We start from the raw sequence: 16,307 nt of genomic DNA, 5'->3' as shown, positions 1-16,307 counted from the left end.
AACTTCCATAAAGCTATCATCTGATCTTTCAGCAGAAATTTTGCAGGTCAGCAGATACTGGCTTGATTTTATCAGTTTGTGTTGGCATAGTTGTTCTTGTAATTATTGTTTACTCATTAATATGGATATTTAAAGCAAACAGTACATAACAAAAATTCCCTTTACCCACTGTAAAAACACTTTCTTCTACCCTTGTATTTTCTGTGGCTGGCTTAAAACTCAAATTGGATTAAGAATAAGAAGAGTAGGGCGCCTGGGTGGCTCAGTGGGTTAAAGCCTCTGCCTTCAGCTCAGGTCATGATCCCAGGGTCCTGGGATCGAGGCCCGCATCGGGCTCTCTGCTCGGCAGGGAGCCTGCTTCTCTCTCTCTCTCTCTCTCTCTCTCTCTGCCTGCCTCTCTGCCTACTTGTGATCTCTGTCAAATAAATAAAATCTTAAAAAAAAAAAAAAAGAATAAGAAGAGTAGAACAATTTTAATTATGTACAGAGAGGAAGGGGAGTTTCACAATTCTCTAGGAGCAATGCTCTTAGCACAGATATTTTTATTAATGGAAATTCCCTTTTAAAATGTAAATTTCTTTTAGAAGAGGTAGAGTTTCTCTTGTGCCTTATAGTTTCTGATTGTTCTTAGCTCAAAATAATCCATATGCTGAACAGGCACATTTTGGGGTGCATATTCTGAATATCTTCACCAAGAAAGCAGCTTCAAAAATAATCCTCATTTTTCTGTTTTTGATGGTTTTTACTGTATTATTTCAAAGCATATTGATATCACCCATAGGTGCTAAATTATATATACTCCATATAATCTAATGTATCATACATTATAACACAAAACGCTTTAAAAAATACCATGTTTGGGGGCACCTGGATGGCTCAGTCATTAAGCATCTACCTTTGGCTCAGGTCATGACCAGGGTCCTGGCATCGAGCCCCGGTCAGGCTCGCTGCTCAGCGGGAAGCCTGCTTCTCCCTCTCCCACTTCCCCTGCTTGTGTTCTCTCTCTCTCAAATAAACAAAATCTTTAAAAAAAAAATACCATCACTGCATCTTACAAATATTAGTTATTCCCTAATGTCACGTGAAAACATGTCTATTTAATTTTATTATAGGCATCCTAGTAGAAATGAAGTAGTATCTCCATGTACTTTTAACTTCTATTTCCCTAATGACTAAAAATATGGAGCATCTTTTCTTATATTTATTGGTGTTTATAAACTTAAATTTATTAGTGTTTCAAGACACACTACCCTTGGTATACTGAATTTCTTTTTTTTATGCAGATTTTATTTATTTGACAGACAGATCACAAGTAGGCAGAGAGGCAGGCAGAGAGAGAGGAGGAAGCAGGCTCCCTGCTCAGCAGGGATCCTGATGCGGGTCTCGACCCCAGGACCCTGAGATCATGACCTGAGCCGAAGGCAGAGGCTTTAACCCACTGAGCCACCCAGGTGCCCCCTGAATTTCTTAAGCTGAAGGAGTTTGCTTATGCACAAAGGACTTTCTGACCTTTTGCTGAAACCCTTATATGAGAGGTGCCCTCCATAGGAGGAAAGGAGCAAAGGAGGAAAGGAGCATCCTTCTCTCTGAATTAGAAGGGACACAGAGAGGAACATGAATATGAACAGGAATTGCTGTTTCCCCCATTTTACTACACTTAATTATACTGTGTCCTATGATAACTTTCTGTGACTTTCTGCTTTTCATCAGACATAGCATAAAAACACTGTGCTTCAATCACTCTTAAGGTTCTCATTTTCTCGTGACAACACCCAAGTCATTTAAATTATTAAATAAATCGGATTTCTTTTCTCTTGTTCATCTGTCTTTTGTTACTAGAGTCCCAGTGGAGAATTAAGGATACAGTAAAAAGGTATTCATCCTCCCCTAAAGAGTAATGGATATGCAGCCCAGGAGCCCTGTGTGTGAGTCCATCCTTGTGGCACCCTGGTTCACCTTGGCAAAGCCACTTAATCTCCATGGACCTCCATTACTTCACACAATGAATACTCACTAAGTGTGTCTGGCCATGGAATAGGGAAAGGGGAAACAAGCATGAACTTGGAGCTCTGCACGAGTGAAATAGCCATGATTAGCTAAAGTGAAGGACAAGAGAAACAACAATTATATACGTTATGAAATGCTCACCATGTTAAGTGTAGTTATCATCTGTCACCATACAAACTTACTACAACTTTATGTACTATATATTCCCTATGCAGCACATGTGATCCTTGTGACTTATTTCATAACTGGAAGTTAGTATCTCTTATTTCCCCATCACTATTTGGCCTGTGCCCTGCAAGCTCTCCCTTCTGGGAATCACTAGTTTGTTCACTATGAGTCTATTTACATTTTTTAGTTCAAGATTCTACATGGAAATGAAGTGATACAGTTTTTGTCTTTGTTGGACTTATTCACTTTGCATACCCATCCATGTTGTTGTGTATGGTAACATTTCATTTTTTTTAAAATAATAATAGCCCACATCTTATTTACTCCCTCCTCTATCAGTGCATGCTGAGATTGCTTCCAGATGTTGACTGTTGTAAATAATGTGGCACTGAACATCTTTTTGAAGTAGTGTTTTCATTTTCTGTGGGTAAATACCCAGAAGTGGAATTGTTGAGTCATGTGGGTGTTTGTGTTTTTAATGTTTTGAAGACCCACCATACTGTTTTCCATAGTGGCTGCATGACATCGCATTTCCACCAACAGTACACAAGGGTGCCCTTTTCTCTACATCCTCACCAACACTGGTTATTTCTTGTCTTTTTGATACTCGCCATTCTGGCTGGTGAGGAGTAATATCTTACTGTGGTTTTGATTTACATTTCCCTGATGATGAGTGATGTTGTGAGGAGACTCAGTGACATTAGAGGTGGACAACAGGCCAGTTGTGCTGCCCTGGGGTTCACACAGTGTGTGCATTCCTTTTTCTTTTAAACTGAAGTGGGCGCCTGGGTGGCTCAGTGGGTTAATCTGCTGCCTTTGGCTCAGGTCATGGTCTCAGGGTCCTGGGATCGAGTCCCGCATCGGGTTGTCTGCTCAGCGGGGAGCCTGCTTCCTCCTCTCTCTCGCTCTCTCTGCCTGCCTCTCTGCCTACTTGTGATGTTTCTCTGTCAAATAAATAAATATATTAAAAAAAAAAGAAATAATCCTTTAAAAAAAGAAATATTCATTTTTACTTCTTTAGTATTTCCTACATTTATACTGTCACATTTGGTCTCCTTTCCACTCAGAGTCCTCTTTACTGTTTCTTGCAGAACTAGTTTAGTGATCATGAACTCCTTTAATTTTTGTTGCGTCTGGGAAACTCCTTATCTGTCCTTTTATTCTCAGTGATAACCTTGCTGATGTAGTATTCTTAGCTGCAGATTTTTCCCATTCAGCACTTTGAATACATCATGGCACTGCTTGTTGGCTTGCAATGTTTGTTTGAAAAATCTCCTAGCTTCATGGATTTTCCCTTGTAAGTTACTGACTTATTTCGTCTTCCTACTTTTAAGATTTTTTTCTTTATTAAAAAAAGATTTTGGGGGGCTCAGTGGGTTAAAGTAGGTTAAAACCTCTGCCTTCAGCTCAGATAATGATCCCAGGGTCCTGGGATCGAGCCCTGCTTTGGGCTCTCTGCTCAGCAGGGAGCCTGCCTCCCTGTCTCTCTCTCTGCCTGCCTCTCTGCCTGCTTGTGATCTCTGTCAAATAAATAAATAAAATCTTAAAAAAAAAAGTTTTCTTCCTTTATCATTATATTTTGTGAATTTAATTACAGTATGTCTTAACTGTGGGCCTTCTTTTGTTGATTTTGTTGGGAGTTCTCTGTGCCTCCTGGATCTGGATGTCTGTTTCCTTCCCCAGGTTAGGGATGTTTTCAGCTATTATTTCTTCAAATTTTCTGCCTTCTTTTCTCTCTCTTCTTCTAGGACTCCTACAATACAACTGTTTTTACGTTTGATGGAATCACTGAGTTCCCTAAGTCTAGTCTTATTTTGCATAATGCTTTTCCCCGCTTTTGTTCAGCTTCACTGCTTTCCATTAGGTTGTCTTCTGGGTCATTAATTTGTTCCTCTGCTTCTTCCAGCCTGCTGTTCATTGCTTCAAGCCTGTTTCTAATCTCATTGATTGAACTCATCTGTAATTGATTGATTCTTAACTCTTTGGTCGCTATGGTAAGGGTCTCAATGATGTCTTCCATTCTTTTCTCAAGTTCAGTGAGCATCCTTATGATCATTGCTTTAAATTCTCCATCAGGCATGTTACTTCTGTTTTGCTCAGATCTCTGCCTGTGGCCTTATCTTGTTCTTTCATTTGGGATAAATTCCTCTTTTTTTCCTTTTTTTTTTCTTCCTAAGTCTCTGCATCCTTCTTTGTGTTAGAAAAGCCAGTCATGTGTAAGAAGAGGAGGTCATGTCTTTCCCAGGTCCTGGTGCTCCAGGTAATAATGTTTCCAGTGTGTTCTGCATGTGTTCTGCTGTTGTGTTCTTGCTGCTCTGTTCTTCAGGCCAGTCATCTGCAGATGCTTTCCTTGCCTGCTGGTGGCAACGTCTGGTCCCTGTCCTAAATGTGTCAAGTTTTAACTAGCTGTGCTCTGGTCTGCTTGTGAAATGAGGCCAGCCACCACCCCCACCAGAACTGAAGCCCTATAGAACTCTTTGGTCAGGAAACATAGTGTGGGCAGGGGCCTGTGCTGATCTTCCCACCAACAGAGCAGCAGGGTTCCTTTTTCTCCATATCCTTGACAGCACTTGTCATTTATTGTGTTTTTGATTGTAGCCATTCTTGCAGGTGTATGGTGATATTCCACTGTAGCTTTGATTTGCATTTCCCTGCTGATGAGTGATGTTCAACTTTTCATTTGTCTGTTGGCCATTTGTATGTCTTTGGACAAATGTCTATTCAGGTCTTGTGCCCATTGCTAATCAGATTATTTGGGTTTTTGGTGTTGAGTTGTATAAGTTCTTTATATATTTTAGATATCAGCCCTTTATCAGATATATCACTTGAAAATATCTTCTTCCATTCAGCATGTTGCCTTGTTTTGTTAGTTTCCTTTATTGCACAAAAGCTTAAGTTTTTTTTTTTTTTAAGTAAACTTTACCCCAACAGTGGGCTCAAACTCATGACAACAAGGTCAAGTGCACGAGGTAATGTGATTTAAGAAGTGCCTGTTTGGTTTTTTGGTTTTTTTTGAAGATTTTTTTTTTTTCAATTTTATTTGAAAAAGCACATGCATGAATGGAGGAGGGGCAGGCAGAGGGAGAGGGAGAAGCAGGGAACCTGATACAGGTCTCGATCCCAGGACCCTAAGATCATGACCTGAGATGAAGGCAGATTTTAACCAACTGAGCCACCCAGGGGCCCCAAGAAGTGACTGTTCTTGGAAACCTGGTTCTCTCCTCTGGGAAGGGAGAAACTAAGGCCATCATAACATCAGGCTTATGAATGATACAAACTTATGCTGTTTTTTGACACTACTTGCTTAAACTTCTTTCAGTTGTAAATAGTTTTGTAAATTGTCAGTATTAATTTTCCCACTTTATTTTTCCATGACAGACATTATTTGCCCACTATAAGGAAGCAAAAATAATTTTCTTTTTACGAGTCTAAGTTCTTGTTGAGGCCACTATAACAAAAGACAGATGAACAAGAGTAAACAAACAGGTTTATTAACCTTTGTATCCTCCCTATGACACCCCGGAGTCCCCAGAGATGAGCAACACAAAGGCTTGGTTACAACTTGAGTTTACATAGTATTTTAGCAGAGGAACAAACTTTTAGAGTAATTACATGATAACAGAAAAAGACCTTGAGTCTCCAGGGCAATAAATTATGAGAAGGCAAATATATCAGAAACTAATGGTAGATAAGGGTTAGCTGGTAAAATCCATTATGTAGATTTCTCTAGTGTCCTCTCTAGGCTAAGGGACTAATGTTTTCTCCAGGGAATAACTTTTCTCCTCCCCTGTAGAGAGAGAGGAGGGGACATCTTTTTAAAATTTATGCCCTACTTTTAGGCAAATGGGGAGACGGCTGGGAGCTTTGCTTGTATAGGCTTCTGCTTAATTGCCTTCAACTCAATAGTCTTTATACCAAAGTGGCACATTTGGAGGTTCCATATTCTGCCTCCCTTCAGTATAAATCCATGCTGTGTTTATTTGGTTATGTATGAGAAAGTTCATGTTTGTTTCAAGCCCTGAGCAAATCTGAAGAAAGTGTAGGTTATATCCTTACATTTATACAAATAAAGGACAAAAGTCTACTCTATGCACATATATTTCTTTCTTGCATGCATATTCAGATATCTATGTCCTCTTAGTCATTTACACATGGTTAAAAAAAAGGTTAAATGATCGGACTATGCATTATGTTTACTACTGGACAATAGGATTTTGAGGAAGTTCTTTCAGGCAGATCTCCATATTGGGATATTTTTTTGGTACACAAACAGGGAATTTTAATTATGACTTTTAAATGTAGCATTGTATTAAAAAAGTGGTTGCCTAAGAGAACATAACACAGAAATGAATTTTTGAACAAAAATAATTATAGCTTCTTTCCCATGTGTAGTAACAATACATGAAAATCCTAGAATTCTCTGGGTCATTCTGCAAGTGATAACAATAATAGTGGTTTATGTTTTCATCTTTTTACAGATCTGTGAAATAGGAGGATCTGAAATGAGGATGCCCTTTATCAACTAATGAAACAAAGAAGCTTGCTAAAGAAATTAAATTGTAAGCTAAAGGAAGACTCTATAAAGGAAATTATGAAGAGATTTCTATTTATAATACCATAAAAAAATACTAATGAATAAACCTAACCAAAGAGGTAAAAAAGTTGAATACTTAAAACTACAAAATATTGATGAAAAACAGTAAAGAATACACAAATGTATGGAAAGACATACTGTGGGATAAGATGTCAGCAGTACCCAAGGCTATCTTCAGATTCAGTGCAATCCCCATTAAAATACCATGATGTGTTTTTGCAGAAATAGAAATCATCCTAAAATTCATAAAGGAATTTCAAGGGACCACCGAAGACTCAAAACAATCTTGAAAAAGAACAAAGGTGGAGGATTCACAGACCCTGATTTCAAAATTTGCTAGAAAATTGTTACACAATAATCAAAACAGCATGGAACTGCCATGAAGACAGATATATAGAACAATGAAGACCAGAGCCAGACGCACAACATGATGTATATGAGCGAATCATTTTCAACAACAATACGAATACCTCCCAAGGGTGAAACACAGTCTCTTCAACAAGTAGTGTTTGGCCAACTGTATATCCACATATAAAAGAAAAAAGTTGGACAGTTATACTACACTGGATATAAAAATTAATGGAAATTATGTTAAAGTCCTAAATATAAAAAGCAAAATTATAAAACAGCTAGAAGAAAACATGATTAATATTTTATTGACATTTGGATTTGGCAGTGATTTCTTGGATATGACATAAAAACGACAGGCAAAAAAGCAAAAATAGACAAATGAGACTACAAACTAAAAACTGTTTTAAGTCGAGGAACTCAAGAGTGAAAAGACAACACATGGAATGGCAGAAAATACATGCAAAACAAATACTTGATAAGGTATTAATACCTAAAATATATAAAGAACTCCTACATCAAAGAAGCAAAAAACAACCTGATGAACTAATGTCTAAAATTTTCAAGGGACATTTCTCTCAAGATGACATACAAATCACAAACTAGAATATAAAAGATGTTTAACATCACTAAACTTCAGAGAAGAATAAATCAAAACCAAAATGAGATACTTACTACCTAATACACATGATCAGTGCTGTTCTTGAAAAAAAAAATCTTGGTGATTCCACATACATGTGGCAAAATAATGTGGCTAACTTCACGGAAAAACAAAGCAGAATGACAGGTGGCTATGGTTGAAGGGAGAGAAAACAGGATTGTGTTGTATGAAGGATATAGACTTAACTTGTGCAACATGGACAGATTCTTAATATCTGTACTGGAACATTAAGAACATATTGAAAACTAGTAGTACAATAAAAACTGGTTATATACTAAGTTTATATTATGAAAATAAAATTCTCAATGTAGACTACAATATTATAAAAAATGGTGGAAATAATAAAAAAACATTCTTCAAGGTGAACTAAAAAGACTTCTGAAAAGAAATTCCAGAAAGGAGAAAAACGCAATAATGATACTTATTTCTAGATTGACAAGATTATAGTACTTTAATCCGTTTCTGTCTTTATTCACAGATAATGAGAATATTGATACTTCACCTAAAATTTACAAAAAAATACCATTTTCTGTAGTAAAGCTTTAATAGCATGTTTACACAGTCAAGATATGAGCCTCATGAATTTTCAGGAAACAAACAGTATAATAGAAACCACTGTAGGATGCCCAAGCAGCCTGGACTTGGGGCAAGAAGCAAGAACAAAGATTGAAGACTTAGTCTGGAGGCCATGAAGGCGGAAGATGGGTGAGCTATGAAACTGTGACAAGTACTAGTCTGTGTTATTGAAGAATGGATGTGACTCTGGGGAGAGAGCCTGGACATGGCTCACCAGAATCTCCTGATGCTTGCTGGTAGACTGTGCCCTGAACTGAGCTGCATTGCTTTAGTTTATATACAAAACAGAAGAATGTGATGGGTGAAATGGACACCCCAACTTGAGTTCCAGGAAACTTACATTGCTTTCTGACCTCATGGTTCAGCTCTTGCACAAACTCAGGTGCAAACAACTAATGACGTGAAGTAGTTTTGAAGATGATTAAGAATCCAGAGTAAGATCATGTACCATTTGAATGTATGAAATTGACACATCTTTTTCCATCCAAGTGATGTGTGAGAGTTGGTGCTCAGAAATGATTCTATTATTTTTGGGATGGGAGCACACTGCCAAGTCAATGTGGACTATTCACAGAAGATGGTGTCCATCAACAACTAATAACCTATCTGCTGCCACCAAGTGTGAAAAGTGAACACAACATAGTCAAGCATACTTAGCAATTTAAAGGGAAAACCTTCTTCTGAAACAGACACACTATAAACGTGGCATAATTTAAAGCGATTGTTAACTCACTGGTGGAAAAAAACCATTCTTCAAAAAGACAGTGCAGTTTTGGAAAAGCAACACTACATTTACCCAATTTGATTATCCTACAAATGATATTCCAAAAATACAATTTTTTAGCTTGTAAAACGAAGAAATAATGAACTCGGTTTCTCTGCAAATGCACATGTGTATTCTGTAATATCTGCAGTGTTTTCATAAAACATGCAACGTAAGAATGAAATCAATCCACCATCAATTAAAATAACCTAAATGAAAAAAAAATAAATATATTTTAATATTTTTATATTTCTAGTAAAATATACAAATATTTTGAATATTGTTTATGATCATAGCTGTTAGAACATAAAACTACTGCAAAACTACATTGGAGGATGGTTATGAAAATGGACTGAAACAGAAAATTGATAGCAAGACAATTACCATACACACTTAAGTGCTTCTTATAAAAGAGAAATATCAAGCTTAAAAATGGCTAATTTCCATCAACCACAATAAACATGAAATATTTAATGACTGAAAAAAAATGTCATTTACCAAGATGCCGAAACCATCCTTCCCCAAAACAGAACGTGATGAGAACGCTTCCTTTGTGCCCCTAGCATTCAAGAGCATAACGGGGTGGCACACAGGAGATATACACCTCAAGAAAAATGAGGGTAAGAAAAAACCCCTACCTCTAAAACGAACTGGAACGACCAGAAAATCCTCCCACATTTCAGTGCTATCCACTTAAGAAAGCAACAGGAATGTACACCAGATCTCCAAATGAATTCCACAAACATGGCGGCCGCCAGGGATCCAAACTTGGCATCCCCGTGCCCGATCCGCAGGGCATCCGGACCCCGCGCTCGGCCCCGCCAGCCGTCCCTGGAGTCTCCCAGATTGCCGGGGCCGTGGGGGCGGGGCACTACGCATGCGTGGGCCTTTGCGGGGGCGCAGGAGACAGGCTCCCCGCACCCCCGCTCCCATCCCGCCTGCGCCTCCCGGGGACGCCGCTTTGCGCGCTCACGGGATCCCCAACGATTTCCGCTTGATGGCAGTAGAGCACCACGTATGCCAAGCGGCCCTTCCTCCTGGGCCTCTCCCTCCGCCCTTTGCCAAAGAAAAAAGGCCAAGCCGTGTCCACCCTGGCTCCAACATGGCGGCCCCCATGTTTCTCCTCCTCTGGCTCTCGTGGGCGGAGCTCGTGAGGTTACGGGGAGCGGGGAGCCTCGCTCCTCTCTGGCTCCCCTTGACCGGCCTGGCGTCCAAAGCCCAAGGGCGAGGCTCAGCGAGCCCCAGCCAGGGTCCCCGAGGCTCCCGGCAGTGGCCTCGAACCCATCCGGGGCTCCATCTTGGCCCGCGCGGGAGACACGCTCTTCTGGTGCCGGGCCCAGAACCCCAGCCACGCCCCGCCGGTCCCTGCCCGAGCCTCAGTCAGGACTCCCCGAGAGGCCAGCCTCACCCCGAAGGCCTCCGAGCGCCCAGGAACAAAGGACAGCGGCGGCGGCGCGGCCCGCGGGCACCCGCCGAGGGGTCAACAGCGAGGTCCACCTCCCGCGGCCGGGGGATGGAAGGTTCCCGGGCACCGGGCCCTTCACCGCGGCCTCCGACTCTGGACAGCTCCCGCGGGAGGGGCAGCGCCCACGCGCTCCCTTGCGCTCCAGGACCCGGGCCATTCCCAGGCCACGGGTACTCCAGGTCAACGCAAACACTGCAGCTCCTCCTTTCCCGTCAATCGGCCCAGAGGCCACGGTGCACACCTCACGGTCACATCCACGGCACCCTGACCACCAGGCTCTCCCGTGCCTGGGGCACTGGAGAAGCCAGAAGTACCGCAAACACGCACGCACGCACGCGCGCGCGCACACACTCACATCTTCTCTCTCACACACACCACAAAGACGCGCGGAAACACCCTTGGGGTCTCGCAAAACGCACGCTCGCACTCCTTCCCATGATCTCACGGGCGCGCGCGTGCACACACGCTCACACTCACACACACACACACACACACACACACTCGGCGTCCCCCGGAAAGAAGAGAGACCACGGCTGGATGTCACCCTTTCGGTCCTCGGGACGTGGACTACAGGCTCCACTCACCTGTGCAGGTGAATGAAGGACGTCTGTCTCTACTGCCCTCCGATTGCCCAAGGGCAGAAGGGTGCACCTGTCATCCAGGCGGACCTCTCTCCCTGCTCTCAGTGCAGCTTCCACCCTTAGGGACCATTTCGGCTCTCTGCCCTGCAAACCGCAGGGGCTGCCTCTCCCCAGAAGTCTGGCCTGAGAAGCTCACCACCTCATTCTTGCTAGGACAGCAGTGGATATTCCGTCCCACCCGTGGAAAGCAACACCCCGGCCCCCTCGCAACAAATGCCTCGCCCCTTCAACACACACCACCACCATCACCACCACCACCACCGGGCTCCAGGCCTGGAGGGTCCTTCCGGTCCTTTCCCACCTGTCACTCCTACCCATCCTTTCTGAAGGACACAAACCCTCACGCCCAAGGACTAAGGGTTGGGGCCGCGCCTGCACGGAAGGGGAGAACGGACCGGCACCCGAGGGGCCACGTTCTGTGATCTTGGAGCCCAGCGTACGGGAAAGGGATGTCATCTCTGCAAGACATCCCCGCACGGGCCCAGAAGGACGTGCTCCGATGCCACGGGTCCAGGCCCTCAGCTTCCGGCCGCCCCGGGCGCCCACTCGAAGGAACTAGGGCGGCCGGTGGGCCCGCGGGCCCGCGCTCGACTCCTCTGAGGCGAGCCTCACCTGGATCCGCCTCAAGTCCAGAGGGTCTTCCCGGACACTCTTCCCTGCCCGGCCCCGCAAGCCGCCTGGCAGACAGTTCGCCTCCGGCGCTCCACCTGCCGCTGCCAACTCCGCAACTCCGCCGTCCAGTCCTGCCCTGCCACGCGAAACCCCAGTCTCCACTCTCCGAGGTCGGCCACCCACTCTAGGGATTCCCTCCTGGCCACAAAGTAAAGGCCTGAGCACCCTCAGAGCCGCAGGTGGGAGCCACGGAAGACCGCCAAGGCGGGATGCGCCGCCTCGCCAAGGAAGGGCCTGGCTCCCACGTTGGGACGGCCGGGGTGGCGCCAAGGGAGGGTAACGCGGGGGCCCCCGATCTCAGGGGCCCTGGGCCTGGGTTGGCGGTCCGTTGCCCAACCAGGGTCTGTGCACGGGCCCCACCGTATCCCGACAGCGCCCACGCCGGGAATGGCGACAGTGGCGATGGATACCCCTGGCCGGGGGCCGCTCAGCCCTCAAGGACCTCCTCCCGCCCTGTCACGCCCACCTTGCCCACCGAGAGTCAGGAGTAGGCCAGCCGAAGCCCGGCTCCCCGGCCTCGGGCCGGGGTGACCCACAGGCTCCCGGGTAGGCACCCCACACGGCAAGCGGGCCAGTCGACCCTTGACGGATCCCATGCTCTGCGGAGGTGACAGTTGGCGCAGGGCTCTCGCCCAAGACTCCGGGGTGGATACCGCGGTGGTGCAGGGGGTGGGGGCTTTGGGGGTTAAGGGGGTGGGGTGGGGGGGCTGGCATCGGCCAGCAAGGAGGTGAGCGAGTAGCGACGGAGGCCTCTAGCTCCACGACCAACGCCCAAGCCCACCCGAACCACCCCACCCCGCCAAACACGGAGGGCACACACCTTTCCGGACCCTGACTTGGTGTGAGCAGAAGGGCCAACTGGCTGCCTTGGGAAGTTGCTGGGGGAATAGGGGGTAGCGGCGGTCTGTGGGCGCGGTGCGGAGGGGCGGCGGGGCGGGGGGTGGGGGGTGGCGGGTAGGTCGTGGGAGGGGAGAGAGGGGGGGGTCGGGGGTGATGGGGGAGGGAGGAGGGCTGAAGCTGAGGGACCAGGGGCCGGCGGTGGGGTGGGGGCGTGGAACTTGTGAGGACCCCGGGAGCAGGCAATGCTCACCGGGCCCCGGACCTTCTTTCACAGGTACTTGCGCTATTGGGAGAGCCTGGGTCTCCGCTAGGGTTGGCCCTGGTGTTCAAGAGCCTGAGCCTCCTTTCGGGCACCGACCGGGCGGGCACCTGACTGTGGGTGCACCGGGGCAAAGGGGGCTGAGCCCGCTGCCCGGCCCTTTCTGCAGACTCTGCATGCCGGTCCGTTGATGCCCGGCTGCGAAGCAAGTGTGGCAGTGGGAAGCGGAGCCGGGGGCCTGCGTCGTCATTGCCCTGAAGACTCTGGAGCCATGTTGCAGAAGGTGGCCCAGAAAGCGAGCTGCGCCGATGCAGAGGCTACACTTGAGTCGGGGAGCGCTGGGGTAGGCCTTTCTGGCCAGACTAGGGGAAGCCCCAGGAGACGGCACTGCCGCTGCCCTGTGTGTGTCACCGCAACCGCTTTTTGGGCCCCAGCCTGGCTCTGGTGGTACTGGGGGTGGGGCGGGCGAGGGGGCGGGGCAGAGGAGGCCGTTGCTGCCGCTGCTGCCTCTGCTGCCGCTGCAGCTTCCACTTGGGCTGGTCCCAGGACCGGCCTGTGCCTTCTGGACTGGGCTCCCGGCCGGACAGCACCCCCCTCGCGGCCCACGCCCCCGCCCCTCCTCCGGAGACCACCTCCAGACCCCATGACACCGGGTGACCAAGCAGCACACCTGATCCCCCAACGGTTCACAGGGACATCGGGGTCCCGCCTCCACGCCCACCGCCAATGGCGGCGCCCTCCCAGTGCCCCTGCCCGTGGCCCGGCCGCTCTTGGCGGGGCTTGCAGGGCCCTGAGTCCGGACAAGCCCATGCTGCTCTTGCTCCTAGGGGAAGGGCCAGGCCGCCACATGCCCAGTGCCCCTGACCCGCAGCCCCGCCCCCCCGCCCCCGAATGGTATTTCCTTGCCCCTCGGGGTAGGCTTCTCCCGCTCTGGTCCGCCCAAACATGGCGGCCGCCTTGGCATCCCCGTGCCCGACCCGCAGGGCATCCGGACCCCGCGCTCGGCCCCGCCAGCCGTCCCTGGAGTCTCCCAGGTTGCCGGGGCGGTGGGGGCGGGGCACTACGCATGCGTGGGCCTTTGCGGGGGCGCAGGAGACATGCCCCCCGCACCCCCGCTCCCATCCCGCCTGCGCCTCCCGGCGACGCCGCTTTGCGGGCTCACGGGATCCCCAACGATTTCCGCTTGATGGCAGTAGAGCACCACGTATGCCAAGCGGCCCTTCCTCCTGGGCCTCTCCCTCCGCCCTTTGCCAAAGAAAAAAGGCCAAGCCGTGTCCACCCTGGCTCCAGCATGGCGGCCCCCATGTTTCTCCTCCTCTGGCTCTCGTGGGCCGAGCTCGTGAGGTTACCGGGAGCGGGGAGCCTCGCTCCTCTCTGGCTCCCCTTGACCGGCCTGGCATCCAAAGCCCAAGGGCGAGGCTCAGCGAGCCCCAGCCAGGGTCCCCGAGGCTCCCGGCAGTGGCCTTGAACCCATCCGGGGCTCCATCTTGGCCCGCGCGGGAGACACGCTCTTCTGGTGCCGGGCCCAGAACCCCAGCCACGCCCCGCCGGTCCCTGCCCGAGCCTCAGTCAGGACTCCCCGAGAGGCCAGCCTCACCCCGAAGGCCTCCGAGCGCCCAGGAACAAAGGACAGCGGCGGTGGCGCGGCCCGCGGGCACCCGCCGAGGGGTCAACAGCGAGGTCCACCTCCCGCGGCCGGGGGATGGAAGGTTCCCGGGCACCGGGCCCTTCACCGCGGCCTCCGACTCTGGACAGCTCCCGCGGGAGGGGCAGCGCCCACGCGCTCCCTTGCGCTCCAGGACCCGGGCCATTCCCAGGCCACGGGTACTCCAGGTCAACGCAAACACTGCAGCTCCTCCTTTCCCGTCAATCGGCCCAGAGGCCACGGTGCACACCTCACGGTCACATCCACGGCACCCTGACCACCAGGCTCTCCCGTGCCTGGGGCACTGGAGAAGCCAGAAGTACCGCAAACACGCACGCACGCACGCGCGCGCGCACACACTCACATCTTCTCTCTCACACACACCACAAAGACGCGCGGAAACACCCTTGGGGTCTCGCAAAACGCACGCTCGCACTCCTTCCCATGATCTCACGGGCGCGCGCGTGCACACACGCTCACACTCACACACACACACACACACACACACACACACTCGGCGTCCCCCGGAAAGAATAGAGATCATGGCTGGATGTCACCCTTTCGGTCCTAGGGACGTGGACTACAGGCTCCACTCACCTGTGCAGGTGAATGAACGACATCTGTCTCTACTGCCCTCCGATTGCCCAAGGGCAGAAGGGTGCACCTGTCATCCAGGCGGACCTCTCTCCCTGCTCTCAGTGCAGCTTCCACCCTTAGGGACCATTTCGGCTCTCTGCCCTGCAAACCGCAGGGGCTGCCTCTCCCCAGAAGTCTGGCCTGAGAAGCTCACCACCTCATTCTTGCTAGGACAGCAGTGGATATTCCGTCCCACCCGTGGAAAGCAACACCCCAGCCCCCTCGCAACAAATGCCTCCCCCCTTCAACACACACCACCACCATCACCACCACCACCACCGGGCTCCAGGCCTGGAGGGTCCTTCCGGTCCTTTCCCACCTGTCACTCCTACCCATCCTTTCTGAAGGACACAAACCCTGCTCCCGTGGGAGACTCACGCCCAAGGACTAAGGGTTGGGGCCGCGCCTGCACGGAAGGGGAGAACGGACCGGCACCCGAGGGGCCACGTTCTGTGATCTTGGAGCCCAGCGTTCGGGAAAGGGATGTCATCTCTGCAAGACATCCCCGCACGGGCCCAGAAGGACGTGCTCCGATGCCACGGGTCCAGGCCCTCAGCTTCCGGCCGCCCCGGGCGCCCACTCGAAGGAACTAGGGCGGCCGGTGGGCCCGCGGGCCCGCGCTCGACTCCTCTGAGGCGAGCTTCACCTGGATCCGCCTCAAGTCCAGAGGGTCTTCCCGGACACTCTCCCCTGCCCGGCCCCGCAAGCCGGCTGGCAGACAGTTCGCCTCCGGCGCTCCACCCGCCGCCGCCAACTCCGCCACTCCGCCGTCCAGTCCTGCCCTGCCACGCGAAACCACAGTCTCCACTCTCCGAGGTCGGCCACCCACTCTAGGGATTCCCTCCTGGCCACAAAGTAAAGGCCTGAGCACCCTCAGAGCCGCAGGTGGGAGCCACGGAAGACCGCCAAGGCGGGATGCGCCGCCTCGCCAAGGAAGGGCCTGGCTCCCAAGTTGGGACGGCCGGGGTGGCGCCAAGGGAGGGTAACGCGGGGGCCCCCGATCTCAGGGGCCTGGGCCTGGGTTGGCGGTCC

At 49.6% G+C, this 16,307-nt stretch overlaps 2 protein-coding genes and 1 long non-coding RNA gene across 3 annotated transcripts in view; all 3 read left to right on the top strand.

The window, feature by feature from the left end:
* LOC116582549 overlaps positions 1–7,167 on the top strand; it is a 32,380-nt gene extending 25,213 nt beyond the window's left edge. The window contains exon 2 of the long non-coding RNA XR_004282458.1: positions 6,654–7,167. This is a non-coding gene — a long non-coding RNA (uncharacterized LOC116582549). The remainder of the gene's footprint in view (positions 1–6,653) is intronic.
* Positions 7,168–7,440: 273 nt separating this feature from the next.
* On the top strand, positions 7,441–11,559 carry LOC116582545 (basic salivary proline-rich protein 1-like). Its single transcript, XM_032330051.1, has one exon. The coding sequence runs from the start codon at positions 9,995–9,997 to the stop codon at positions 11,180–11,182; it is 1,188 nt and encodes a 395-aa protein (XP_032185942.1). The 5' UTR covers positions 7,441–9,994; the 3' UTR covers positions 11,183–11,559.
* A 2,337-nt stretch (positions 11,560–13,896) lies between these two features.
* Positions 13,897–16,280, top strand: LOC116582539 (mediator of DNA damage checkpoint protein 1-like). The gene is given in 6 exon segments (XM_032330050.1): positions 13,897–14,596; positions 14,598–15,122; positions 15,125–15,671; positions 15,674–15,875; positions 15,877–16,002; positions 16,004–16,280. Coding segments are annotated over 6 exon segments (2,163 nt in total). The 5' UTR covers positions 13,897–13,939; the 3' UTR covers positions 16,110–16,280.
* Positions 16,281–16,307: the final 27 nt, after the last annotated feature.

The sequence above is a fragment of the Mustela erminea genome, chromosome X (assembly GCF_009829155.1).
Source record: "Mustela erminea isolate mMusErm1 chromosome X, mMusErm1.Pri, whole genome shotgun sequence".
In the NCBI taxonomy this organism is placed as follows: Eukaryota; Metazoa; Chordata; class Mammalia; order Carnivora; family Mustelidae; genus Mustela; species Mustela erminea.
The sequence above is the reverse complement of the archived record's forward strand: the minus strand, read 5'-3'. Positions and strand labels throughout refer to the sequence as shown.